The sequence below is a fragment of the Pholis gunnellus genome (assembly GCF_910591455.1).
Source record: "Pholis gunnellus genome assembly, chromosome: 6".
NCBI lineage: Eukaryota > Metazoa > Chordata > Actinopteri > Perciformes > Pholidae > Pholis > Pholis gunnellus.
Genome location: NC_136532.1, coordinates 25,504,083 through 25,516,831, shown reverse-complemented (window position 1 = coordinate 25,516,831; position 12,749 = coordinate 25,504,083). Strand labels below are relative to the sequence as shown.

The following is a 12,749-nucleotide window of genomic DNA, read 5'->3' as shown; positions in this document are numbered from 1 at the left end:
TTAATCCTCATATTCTTTCTTTTAGTCTCCAATCTTCCCTGTTTTCTATCTTCTCTTCTTTTATACCTCCGGTCCGTCTTTTTGTCGTCCCAGGTAAAGACTCTAAGACGGAGGTATCTCCGGCCTCCCCGGTGGCGTTGGTGCCGGAGGAGAAGGTGTCCTTCAGTCTCTACGCGCTCTCCGTCTCCACGCTCACTGTGGCCAAGATCAGGAAAGTCTACAACAAACTGGACAGCAAAGCCATCGCCAAACAGGTCAGACATCACCACCGCTCGGTAGAATGAAAGTCAGCATAATGGGATTGTATTTTGGGAACTTTGTCAAAAGAAAGCATTGAGACTGAGATGAATGGACTAAAAGCAAAATATAAATATAAAATATAAAATAGTTAGGATTGTTTCTCCTTAAAAGGTAATGATCTGGTTTATTGTAAAGATTTAATGTGAGAATTGTATATAAATGACCATTTACATATCAACTGCTCACCTCGGTGTTGAGCCTTGTATACCTGAAGTTCAGCAGTCGATACCAGTAGCGGTGAAATTCCACGATTCTCGATACCCAATTAGATACCACGGTAAAAAACAAGGAATCCCATTTACCGAAACACTCCTTTGTTACCGTTTGCGTACTGTTTTTAAAATGTTTTAAATCAATTATTAATTTCTGGTAATCATCAAGTTTCTCGCCGAAACAACATTTTACTAGATAACATTTGAATATATGATAATGGTGCTTGAACGCATCATAACATAACTCAATGTAACCTACATTAATGTTAGCCGTTAGCTCCGTCGCTTAGCCAAGCCGGACTGTGCCGCTAACGGCTAACGTTAAAAGCTCTCCTGCTGATTCAAACACAGATCTGGAGCTCACGGTGCAGCGTTATCTGGGACATTTTCTACCGTCTTTGGGGTGACGGGACGGTTAGTCTGAACCCCTGGTCGCTGGTACTTGAGTTACTGTAGGAAAACAAGCAACGTAACGTTTTCAGAAAGTATCAGTTGTGTATCAGGAGTGCAATATTAGCAACAAAATGTACTTCATCTAGCCTTAAATTATATAAAAAAATATATTCTTGAAGTTCCATTTTAAAGATTGATAACAGATCACAGTGTGTGTCACTAGTTTGCACACACACACACACACACACACACACACACACACACACACACACACACACACACACACACACACACACACACACACACACACACACACACACACACACACACACACATACTAGCGTGCAAAGTCAACCTCCCTCTTCAACAGAATACATGCAGTCAGTACTCTCTTGAATGCTCACTCACACACACACGCACACATATATATATATATATATATATATATATATATATATATATATATATATATATATATATATATATGCAGCTAGCACACCATCCTCTTGTGTGTGTTTGAGTTCCAAATGAGTTCCCTCCTCCGTCCTTATCTCTCTCCCCACCTGTCCAGTTATTTCCCAGCCTGCACTGCTCTCCCCCGCCGAGCCTCGGCTCTCGGCGACCCGCGGGAAGCAGACGGCAAAAGAAAGAAGTGCAGAGGCAGCATTTCTGCTGCCGCAGGGACGTGTTGTAGAGCGGGAGGAGAGTCGTTCATAGCAGAATACGTTGGTGTTCTTGTTTTAGAAATACCGTTATCACTCGTCTCTCATTAGAACGAGGTAAATGACACAGACAGTATATTTCACACCTTTGTCACTCGCTAAATGACGTTAAAATGAATAAAGAGAGTATTTTCCGGTAGAGCCACAGAGTGTGGCGTCTCTTTCTTTTCCTCCCGACTTGCTAAATTGGTCCCGTATTTCATTTTAAGTGGCTGAGTAAAAGCTTTTTAGAAAGGTCAGACCTTGATACAAGACTGCAGCTTTCAGCACTACATTCTGATGCTCTTTATGAAACGACATCCGCAACAAGCCGTGTTCAAACCCTCCTCAGAGCAAAACAAACACATCTATAAGCAAAGACGATAGAGATGAGCACATCAACGTTGTGTGTTATTTGGTTTCTTAACTAAACACATTTTAGTTCACGGGACACATCCAGTCTGATCTCATCAGGGCGGGACCAGTAAAACAGTTGCATCATAACTTATAAATAGCAACACCCCCAAAGCTTGTCCTTTCTTTTAGTGTTAAGAAGTACGAGAACATTCTGAAAACCTGCACAATTAATGAAAAATCCATCACAAAACGGATGAGTTGAGATGTCTCGATGTAAAAACAGACAATTTATTCATTTATTCATTCATTTTCTCTGTTTTCCTCGCAAGCTCTTGTATTTTTCACCACGATGAGTCTGATTCATTCCCCCCCGTTTACCTCTAAAGAAACAGGAACTGGTCCGACTCTCCGTGTCCACTTTCCTCCTTTTTTGACAAAGATATTTTCCACAGTTGCCAGCGTTGTGTCACGTAGCCTGAATGTAAGCAAGCGGGATCTATAAAAGCGTAGGTAGCATATTCTTACTAGGACAACGTGAACCCCAGTGGAAAAATAGGAATAGCTGTGCATTTCATTGAAAAATTGTAATTAATGACTTCTCACACGTTCACAGAGTCCTCCGCCACATACGGCCGGGTCTGTGACACCCCAGTCTTAACTGATCATCTTCCCTTCCTCTGTAGCTCACTGTGTCCTCTCATGAAAACGCCACTCCGGTCAAGCTGATTCACAACGCCGCCGGCCACCTCAACGGGCCGGCGCGTACCATCGGAGCCGCTGTCATTGGATATTTAGGTAAACAAACTCCTAAAATCAGCGGCTAATCCTGCATTTCAAATAGTCACGTTTATACTGCAGCTGTACTACGTTTTCTCATCCCTTCAGGCGTCCGCGCATTCGTGGCCAAACCCGTGGCCACCAACCTGCAGTATGTGGGTGGGGCGGCGGCCATCTTGGGCCTGGTCGCAATGGCGTCGGACGTGGAGGGGCTGTACGCTGCCGTCAAGGCTTTGGTGTGCGTCGTGAAAAGCAACCTGTTGGCCAGTAAGGAGATGGAGCGCATCAAAGGCTACCAGGTTAGACACAAGTCTGCAGTTCATCACCGGTCACATGACGCGCTCTGATTTGATGGATCTAAACACCTACTACTGTTCATGGTTAAAACCTTTTTTTTCGGTCCCTTCTGCAGCTGCTGGCTATGCTGCTGAAGAAGAAGCGCTCGCTGCTCAACAGCCACATCCTCCACCTCACCTTCTCTCTGGTGGGGACGGTCGACAGCGGCCACGAGACCTCCATCATCCCCAACTCCACCGCCTTCCAGGACCTGCTCTGTGACTTCGAGGTGAGGGAACTAATGGAACCAGTAGATGCCGATGGAATAAAGTACTCTTCAGCAAACTCATTCGATCCGACAGCGTTATTGCGGTCGAGCGGTTGAAAGAACCGTTTTTAGTTGCGGGTATACTTTGGGATGCACAGGCTGCTGTGACCGAATGAGGGGAAAAAAAAGTAATTACACGGCGGTTGAACCTTTTTTTAGAAACTGTGTTCCTCTGTGCCAAGATGTCACCTTGTTTGTGTCGCCGAGGTCTCAGTCTGCTCCTTCTGCTCCTCAGGTCTGGCTCCACGCTCCCTACGAGCTCCATCTGTCTCTGTTTGAGCATTTCATCGAACTGCTGACAGAATCCAGGCAAGTGTTCAAAAACATTGTTTTTTTTCCCGAAATGATTAAAAAGTGAATCGTGAAGTGACTCAAAACTCTGATCTGACGCCGTGTGCCACCACTCTCTCTGTGTTGAACAGCGAGGCGGCCAAGAACGCCAAACTGCTGCGGGAGTTCCAGCTGATCCCCAGACTGCTGCTGACCCTGAGGGACACCTCGCTGTCCCAGCCGACCGTAGCGGCCATCAGCAACGTGCTCAGCCTGCTGCTGCAGGGCTTCCCCAACCCTTACGACCTGCTGCGGTAAACACGCGTTTACACGTACTCGTCCTCAAAGAGTAGACTTGTTGTTAAATCTGTCTCATGCAGGATAAAGTAACAGTGGAACATGTCAATTACTAGAGGCAGTTGATGTCAGAAAACTGAGGAACAGAAATCAAAATCACAAAGTAAATATAAAAACGTTGCTTCTTGTTTGTCACCTCTCAGGTTCGGCCAGTTCATCTCCTCTACTTTGCCAACATTTGCCGTGTGTGAGAAGTTTGTCATCATGGAAATCAATAACGAGGAGAAGCTCGATGGAGGTAACAATAAATATACACATGTGGAACTACAAAAACGGGTGTTTTTGAATCATATTTGCTTAGTAAAATGTATAAATACATGTTGTTAGCTTAGTCAGCTTATTCTGGCTGTTAACCCGACTGTTTCCCTTGTTAAACACTGTTCTGTGTCTCCAGGTCATGACGATGATTTCGGCGGCCTCCTGTCAGCCAACCTCATTCTGCTGAGAAACCGGCTGCTGGACAACCTGCTCAGACTGCTGTTCACCACCAAAGAGAAGTGCACCGTCAACGCCCAGTGAGTCGAAAAGCCTCCTCGCATATCTGCTTACCCTCAAAGATTTAAACCTCGACCCTTTGAAAGGATATTCCCACGGCTATTAATTAACACTAAACTTTAATCTTAAATGGCTGTGAGAGTAATGGGAATAATCATGACTGCAGGGCGTGTGAGGAGCTGGTGCGGACGCTGGGCTTCGATTGGCTGCTGATGTTCATGGAGGAGCACCTTCACTCGAGCACGGTGACGGCGGCTCTGTGGATCCTGGTGGTGCTGCTCTCCAACCAGTCCATCCTCAACCGCTTCAAGGAGGGCCTGTGCGGAGGAGGCTGGCTGGACCACACCGACTCCGTCCTGACCAATAAGATCGGCACAGTGCTGGGTGAGTGCGCGGGCCCGGGGGAAAGGCTTCACGGCCGCCAACGCAGTTGATTTAAAACCAAATCTGAGACACAGTGTCGACTCTGAAGTTGGATTGAGTAAATTCTAGGCAGTGTTCTTGGAAAGGACGTGTGCTTGATATTAGCTGAAATTATTGTTTTAATTCTTGAAATGGAAACATTCCCCACATCAAGAGTCAGAAGCATGCCGTGATAATGTGCAGCGTATGTACTGTATGTTGTAATATGGCTCAGCAGACGCCTCTCCTCACTCTGGCAACGCTTTCCGTCGGAGTTGGCCGTCGTTCAGTAAACAGAAAGCTGCGCAGTTTGTGCGCCTCACAGCCAAGGGTTCGTCTTCTCATTTTTTGCCTCCCTGCTCTCCCTGCTGCTGCTGCTGCTGCTGCTGCTGCTGCTGCTGCTGCTGCGACCGTAGTCCCTCCCGAGCTCAGTGGTTTTCAACCTGGGAAGTTAGCTTTCTCTCTACAGGAACTTTTTAAGCTCTAATTCTTAACGATTTAAGACAAAAATGACGGATGTGCTCTCTAATTTGTGTTATATTCTGCTTAGAACTGCTTTCCCAACCTCCTCGTCTCACAGCCTCCAGGTTGAGAACCGTTGACCTTGCTTATGAAAACCTCGCTGAGTAGTGATATGGCCTAACGTTAGCATTCTCAGAATGTGTTCTATCAAAATGAAGCCCTTAGATTTGGAGTTTGTTATTCAACCAAATCCTATTCTTTGAAATTATTTTTGCTAGTGCTCCGTTTCCAGTTTTAAATCCTGCCTGATTAGCTCAGTTAGAGAATTACAGTCTTTTGGTTTCGAACCGCCTCCTTGATGAACCCGCCCCCAACGGCCGGTAGATGCCCGTAGTCAGAGGGCGTGTCCGGTAAAGAAACCACCCGTTTTATTCCCTCTTCAATCCCTCCTCTCTAGGCTTCAACGTGGGCCGCAGCGCCGGTGGGCGCTCCACGTTGCGAGAGATCAACCGGGAGGCGTGCCACTTCCCGGGGCTGCCCGTGCTGCAGACGCTGCTGCCCAAACACACCAACGTGCCGGAGCTCTACTTTCTGCTCATGGCGCTGTTCCTGCAGCAGCCCGTCACCGAGCTGCCGGACAGCCTGCAGGTACATGTTAGTATACACCTACTTTCTTTCTTTTTCTATGTATATTAATCTGCACTACACTAAGAGTTATGGAGAAAAACTAATATTCTGATGATCCTTTTTCTAAGGTTGTTGTTGTAATACTCATTTAGCCCACAAGAGGCTGAAATACTCGCCCATGTTCTAAATAAGACTGAAAGCATTCAACTTCAATTTAATTTACCTTGTGAACACACACTATACGTGCCGTGTGTGTATAGAAACTCACCTGGAATAAAACATGGCTGCTGTTAGTCCTGTTTAGAACATGGAGTAGTGGTGCACGTCAGCCTCTTGTGGCCAACAAGTCTTACAACAATGCAGTTTTATTTTTTCTCATTGACCTCTCAGGGCTTCCATAAAGATCAGTAAACATTAAATAATACAATGTGACTGTAATGTACTTCATGTCTGTCTTCCTTTTAAATTAAACTCACTTTAAAAACACTTCTGTGGGAACGATGCAGTGGAAAATGGGGCCATTGCTTCCTTTGAGGCATTAACTAAGATTACATACGTTTAGTCAAATGTTCTCTGACGGCTCAACAGCCATCAGACTCTGTATGTTGAGGGTAATTTACTTTTGCAGCTCTTCGTACTAAACCCACTGTTATCCAGCATGATTAACCAGCCATCAGTAGAATAAGCTGAAATGCATCAATTGCAACTGTAACCACGTAAAGAAATACATTGTCGATGCCAGATATAAACAGAAGCATATAATAATATGTATTGTGTTTGTCTGACTGTATATTACCCCAGTGTCTGTTTGCCCTCTCAGTTTGACCTGGACTCCATCTGGACGTTCATCTTTGGCATACCGACCTCCAGTGGGACCGTCGTGGGCTCCATCCACAACGTGTACACCGAGGCGGCCTTCCTGCTGCTGGCCATGCTGCGCAGCATGCTCAACCTGGTGAGAAGCGGCCCTCCAGCCGACACCGTGAAAACCTTCCTTTTTTTTAGATCTATCATCATCGTCTCTCTGGCAGACCTCTTGCTCAGTCTTTCTCTTCCCTTCCTTCAACATCGTCTTCTGTCTCCTCTCCTCTGCCCCGGTGTCCAGACAGAGTACAGAGCTAGCTTCTTCTCACAGCTAGTAACATTGCTTTAAAGCTGAAGAGAATCCTCTTTACCCATAATTTGACTAATTAAATCCGACACCTTTTCCTAAAAGCAGATTACTTTTGAACACGCGTCTTGTTTTTCTCTTGTTCATTAGTCCTTTTTTAAGTGGTTCTTTACGTCTGATTTCACAGCAGTTGCTTCCTGGATTCTTTAAAGTCGTCTTTCTTATTAAGCTCCAATTAATCCAACAAAAATGACTCGGCACACATGCTGTTTTCAGGGAATCTCACGGCGCTCGCTGCTGGTTGCTGAGAAGCTTCAGTCGACCTCCTGGGACCCAAACGCCTCTCTCTCTCTCGCTCTCTCACGACTCAGGCTGCATGTAGTCTGAATGAGCACGATTGTGTCGGGTCAGTGCTTGATTTGTTTTCTTGTGCGTTTTGTTTTTCTTCCAGCCGTGGCAGTCGGAGGAGGAGGGCTCCTGGCTGAGGGAGTACCCGGTCACCCTCATGCAGTTCTTCAGGTACCTCTACCACAACGTGCCCGACCTGGCGCCCATGTGGCACAGTGCGGAGTTCCTCTGCGCCCTGGCGGCGACCGTCTTCCCTTTCAACATCAGGCCCTACTCTGAGATGGTAAGGCTCCACATTGTTTCCAGAAGCAATAAGAAACCTGTGACTAGAAGTGACGTTGAGCAACTCTAATAGCACTTCTCCTACACAAATCTCTCGTCTCAAGACTTTAAATCAAAGCGCAGTCGGTCTGTAATGGGGTTTACAGGCAGGAAATCTCATCACCAGAGTAAGTAATCACAGGTTATTGATCAGTAACCCTAGAAACCCACTGCAGAGATATTGTGATTCTCTCTTATGGGGCGATAACAACTGTAAGTTATTGTCCCTTTGGAATCTCCTTTGAAACCATTGGCACTGTGATCTTGACTCTGCAGCTTTCCTCAGAGCAAACATGTGTTTTTAGACGGTTTACATGTTAAGATAAATGCTTGGCTGCACTGTAGGATTGGACAATAGAGATACGTCTGTTTTCTGTTCCAGAATAGTATTATTTTTATCCTGTAGCTTGAAGTGTTGTCCTGTAAAAACAACAACCTGTTCCAGGTCAGTGATCTGGACGACGAGGCGGGGTCTCCCACCGAGGAGTTCAAGGCCTTCGCCGGGGACTCTGGTATGAACCGCAGCCAGTCCGAATACTGCAACGTGGGCTCCAAGACGTCGCTGACCAACCACCCGGCCAAGAAGTACGTCTTTGACTTCATGAGGGTCCTGATCATGGACAACCTCTGCATGACCCCGGCCAGCAAGCAGACGCCCATCATTGACCTGCTGCTGGAGGTGAGGACCTAACCGATCGTCTGGTAACCCACCGACCCGTTGACTCATCCTAACCCTTAATAAATACTGGTCCTAAATGTGCCTTTTCTGGTACTAGGCCTCTCCGGAGCGCTCCACCAGAACTCAGCAGAAGGAGTTTCAGTCCAACATCCTGGACGGCGTCATGGAGCATCTTCTGGCTGCTGATGTCCTTCTAGGTCAGAACCAAGTCCTCAAGCTCTCACACAGAGAGACCCGGTCTGTCTCAGTTCATACAGTTTGTGGTTTACCGACCACACCTGCCCACCTTATTGTTTTCCAGTAATCTATAAACAACAAACAATGTCCTCTTGCAGCTTACCGACGTTTCATTACCCGAGTAGCAAACTAGCAGAGCAGACAAACCCTCCGGAGGCTTTTAAGAAATAGAGCTGATGATTATGCAGAAAGCGGCCCGGATGAGCAGGCTGCAGGACAGCTTGGACCGATTCCTTAGTTGGCTCCGTGAGATGCTCTGATGCATCATGAGTCAGCAAATCACAGTCTGAAGCCCAGAGAACAGCAAGCATCTTCAGCATTTTACGCATGTTATCTTTAGTCTTTAGTCTGTTTTTTTGGGTCCAAATATGAATTATAAGACAATAAAAATGTATACTTCAAACAGTATTGTCTTTTGAACACCTCTGACCTCACTTATAAACATATGAGCTAAATGTTACCAACATTTTAACACGTTTTTACACCGTATAGTCTATAGCACGATAAAAAACAAACAAATTCAGTAGATATTACTGTCAGCAGGACTTTATCCTGATGGGAGAATATTCTACCTACAAGTCACAAAGAAATTAAAATCAGTGTGTGAAACCTTGCTAAATTCTTAAAACTCTTACGTTAGTTTGGCTCATGTGATTCTACTCTTAAGACGTAAAACCTTCAGTATCACATTGAGGAGAAACGTTGTGAATCAGCTGACTCCGCCTCTCTCGCTGCTCCTCTTTATTTCAGGTGAAGACGCCTCGCTGCCCCTCAGCAGCGGAGGCAGTTATCAGATTCTGGTCAACAACGTCTTCTACTTCACCCAGAGAGTGGTGGACAAGCTGTGGCAGGGCATGTTCAACAAGGACTCCAAGCTGGTGGTGGACTTCATCGTGCAGCTCATCGGACAGGTGAGAACCCAAACCCGAGGGGCCAGAGCGGACGAGTGAACCCACATTCCAATTCCTAATTTCCTCAAGCTCAGAAAAACACTTAACGTCCGTGTTCGATAGTTATCATAGATTGTGAGGCTGCATGTGGTCAGAGTTTGAAACACAACCAGATTATTTCACCAGCCTGGTGTTCGGTTACTTTCTAAAGCTTTGCTGAAGGTTTCCTAATTGGAATTGGAGAGTTGTGTTTGTTTTTGCTTTAAATAGGACTTCTCTCAGGCTATCCACAGCTCCCCCCCTCCTGTACCTGCTGACAGTCGCTGGAGGCCAAAAGAAACCAGAACTGATGAGTCAAATTATAGCAGACAAACTTATCACACCCAGCGAAATGCACTGGATGCAGACATGAAACGGTGCGTCTGTGAGTTCTCTTCCAGCGCTCGGGATTAAATTAGATGAGCAGCGTCCGTCTGACTGCAGGCGACCTCACTTAATCACAGAGATGTAATTTAGCTGTTAGTCCGTTTAGAGCCTGACTGACTGACAAATGTCTGTCTGTCTGTGTGTGTACATGAATATATCATAAATGTTTTATACGTGGATTTGTATGCGTTTGCATTTTTCTAAATACTTACTGTATGTAAAATCAAGTTTATATTTTGGAAGTTAGTTTAAAAAGAGAAATAAAGGACAGAGACTATTTTGACTTCGAGTCTTGTGTCTGGACTTTGTATTCTACTTTCTACGCGCCGCCTTCTGTGCAAGTGAGAAGATTAGGAGATTATGTTCTGAAATTCATTTTTTCAAACCATAATGCGCCTTTTGTTTTGTCCCGGTGTGCTTCATGCTGAGGCGTACAGGAGGAATATTTACTTTCCGCTGCATTCGAGTGACTTGAAATACAAACCCGTCCATGTGTACAACCAGGACTAGTCATTCAGTGAAAGAAGCCTGTTGTGTACAAATAGGTTTCCAGCTTTCAGCAGCCCTCTGCTCAGACTCTGAAACAACAACACTGGAACAACAAAGCGACACTCACAACCCCCTGAAGACTTAACCCAGTTCAGCCCCCGGTTGCTCAAACAAATCTTTCCACAGCAGCTTTATCCAGAGCGCAGCAGCGTAAACAGCCGAACAACATGCTCCGTTTTACCTTCCCTCTAACCTCCTCCACCTGTTTGTTTTCCTCCTCTTCTTCCTCCTCCTCCTCCTCCTCCTCCTCCTCCTCCTCCTCCTCCTCCTCCTCCTCCAGTCCAAGAGGCGTTCTCAGGGTCTCTCCCTCGACACCATCTACCACTGTCTGAACCGGACGGTGCTCTACCAGCTCTGCCGACCCCACAAGACGGTCGCTCAGCAGGTGGCCCTGCTGGACGCCCTGCGGGTCCTGACCGTCAACCGCAACCTGGTGCTCGGGCCGGGCAACCACGACCAGGACTTTGTGGCCTGCCTGGCTCACTGCTTCATCTGCCTGCACAGCGGGAGGTGAGGTCACACGAGGCTCTGTCTGAGGTGGCAGGTTAAAAAAAAAATCAGTGTTTACTTGTTTGTTTTGTGTCTGCAACATGTAGCAGGAAATGTCTCAATTCTTTTATCTATGATTGCGGTTGAATGTTTGTGCATCTAAAACACCAGTTTAACAAATTCTCTCACATTTAGCTTTTTTATTTTCTGTGACTCTGTGTTGTACAACAGCGCGTTAGGGCCATCGTAGGTCAAAATAACTCTGAATATCCAAAATTAAAGTCGTACATTTACATGCAAAGAATCAGACTTACAAGAACAATAAATATGAGACTATGAGAATATATATGACTGAGATATTCAGTCACAAATACATTTTTTGGGTTTAGGGAACCACATCGCTTCACTTTGCAAGGTTGACCAAATCAATTCATACTTTGCAATCGGATTTAGTAATAAGGAAATACTCATGACTTCAGTCCAGAATCACCATATTATCAGAAGACGAAAACATTACGATTTGATCTTTTGTTCTCCTAAATGTACCACTTAAATCTCAAAGCATATCCAAGATATTGTTCTTATAAATGAATGAATTCAATCTTGAAATATCTCTCTATATATTTGTTGTTATTGTTTTACCTACGATGGTCCTCATACACTGCTGTAGTCTGTGTCCTCTTGTAGTGAGATTGTGGCAGCTCTGTTTTTTTGTGTCCTACAAGAAGCACTGATCATTTCCAAAAGTGCAGCAGGTGGGGAGAGAGTTTCCTACCATGCTGGGGACACAATATGCTGTAACACGACACACTGTTCGACTACAGAGAGCAAACGATCTGACTCTCCCCGTGGCCCCCGCACCTCCGGTGTCTACGTGACAGGTTGTCTCTAATTCACTGTGTGTGTGTGTGTGTGTGTGTGTGTGTCTCTGCAGCAGTGTGGAGGGCTTTGGTCTGGAGGCGGAGGCCAGGATGACAACCTGGCACGTCATGATGCCCACGGAGAACGAGGCTGACGCTACGCACAGCCAAGACGTCAGCGAGGGTGAGACGCTGTGTGTGTGTGTGTGTGTGTGTGTGTGTGTGTGTGTGTGTGTGTGTGTGTGTGTGTGTGTGTGTGTGTGTGTGTGTGTGTGTGTGTGTGTGTGTGTGTGTGTGTGTGTGTGTGTGTCCAGTTTTTTTTTATCCCAACCATCTAAACGTATCCTCTGTTGAGAAAGACACATTTTAGAAAGAAAATAAATAACTCTGATAATATATATTCAAATAAAATATTCCTTTGAAACGGTCTTTGTCAGTGAATCCATTTATTGCTCTTAGATATATCGATATCATTTGATACACCTTCATTTGAGGATTTTTCTTCAGGATTTCTCTCCGTGGTCACTCGTGTTCGATGGGCTATTTTTCAAATAATTTGTCATTTTAAACGAATCCCATCTGAAATGAGGGGATTTAATGTGAGAAACTGTGACAAATTCAGACTTCAGCACCGTATAATTGTGGCATGGGTTTAACTCTTATTCAAATTAATGTATTTTAGCAACATTTGGTGCACATGTATGTATTTCTGCGTAGCTTAGGGAGCGTTTCGTCTTTTAGATGACGTGAAAGTTCTGATGCGAACTAACCAACCGAACCGTGGTGCGCCTGAGAATGTGTATAGAGTGCACTGGATTTCTCCTCTAGTGTTTATTGTGTGTATTGTGTAACAATATTTTATTGATGGACACCAAAGCAACA

The 12,749-nt window shown here is 45.4% G+C and overlaps 1 protein-coding gene across 4 annotated transcripts in view; it reads left to right on the top strand.

The window, feature by feature from the left end:
• The window catches only part of wdfy3 (WD repeat and FYVE domain containing 3), an 88,926-nt gene that overhangs the window by 58,599 nt on the left and 17,578 nt on the right, over nt 1-12,749 (top strand). For 2 of the 4 annotated variants that reach the window (XM_079161252.1, XM_079161250.1), the window contains exons 22-38: nt 94-254; nt 2,647-2,758; nt 2,849-3,039; nt 3,153-3,305; nt 3,580-3,653; nt 3,767-3,928; nt 4,115-4,209; nt 4,366-4,486; nt 4,633-4,850; nt 5,788-5,978; nt 6,778-6,912; nt 7,520-7,699; nt 8,183-8,416; nt 8,514-8,613; nt 9,404-9,564; nt 10,799-11,028; nt 11,942-12,051. In XM_079161252.1, coding sequence (XP_079017378.1) covers nt 94-254; nt 2,647-2,758; nt 2,849-3,039; nt 3,153-3,305; nt 3,580-3,653; nt 3,767-3,928; nt 4,115-4,209; nt 4,366-4,486; nt 4,633-4,850; nt 5,788-5,978; nt 6,778-6,912; nt 7,520-7,699; nt 8,183-8,416; nt 8,514-8,613; nt 9,404-9,564; nt 10,799-11,028; nt 11,942-12,051 — 2,628 coding nt within the window. Of the gene's footprint in view, nt 1-93; nt 255-2,646; nt 2,759-2,848; nt 3,040-3,152; nt 3,306-3,579; nt 3,654-3,766; nt 3,929-4,114; nt 4,210-4,365; nt 4,487-4,632; nt 4,851-5,787; nt 5,985-6,777; nt 6,913-7,519; nt 7,700-8,182; nt 8,417-8,513; nt 8,614-9,403; nt 9,565-10,798; nt 11,029-11,941; nt 12,052-12,749 lie in introns of all 4 variants that reach the window. The other 2 variants (XM_079161251.1, XM_079161249.1) reach the window with 1 other exon arrangement.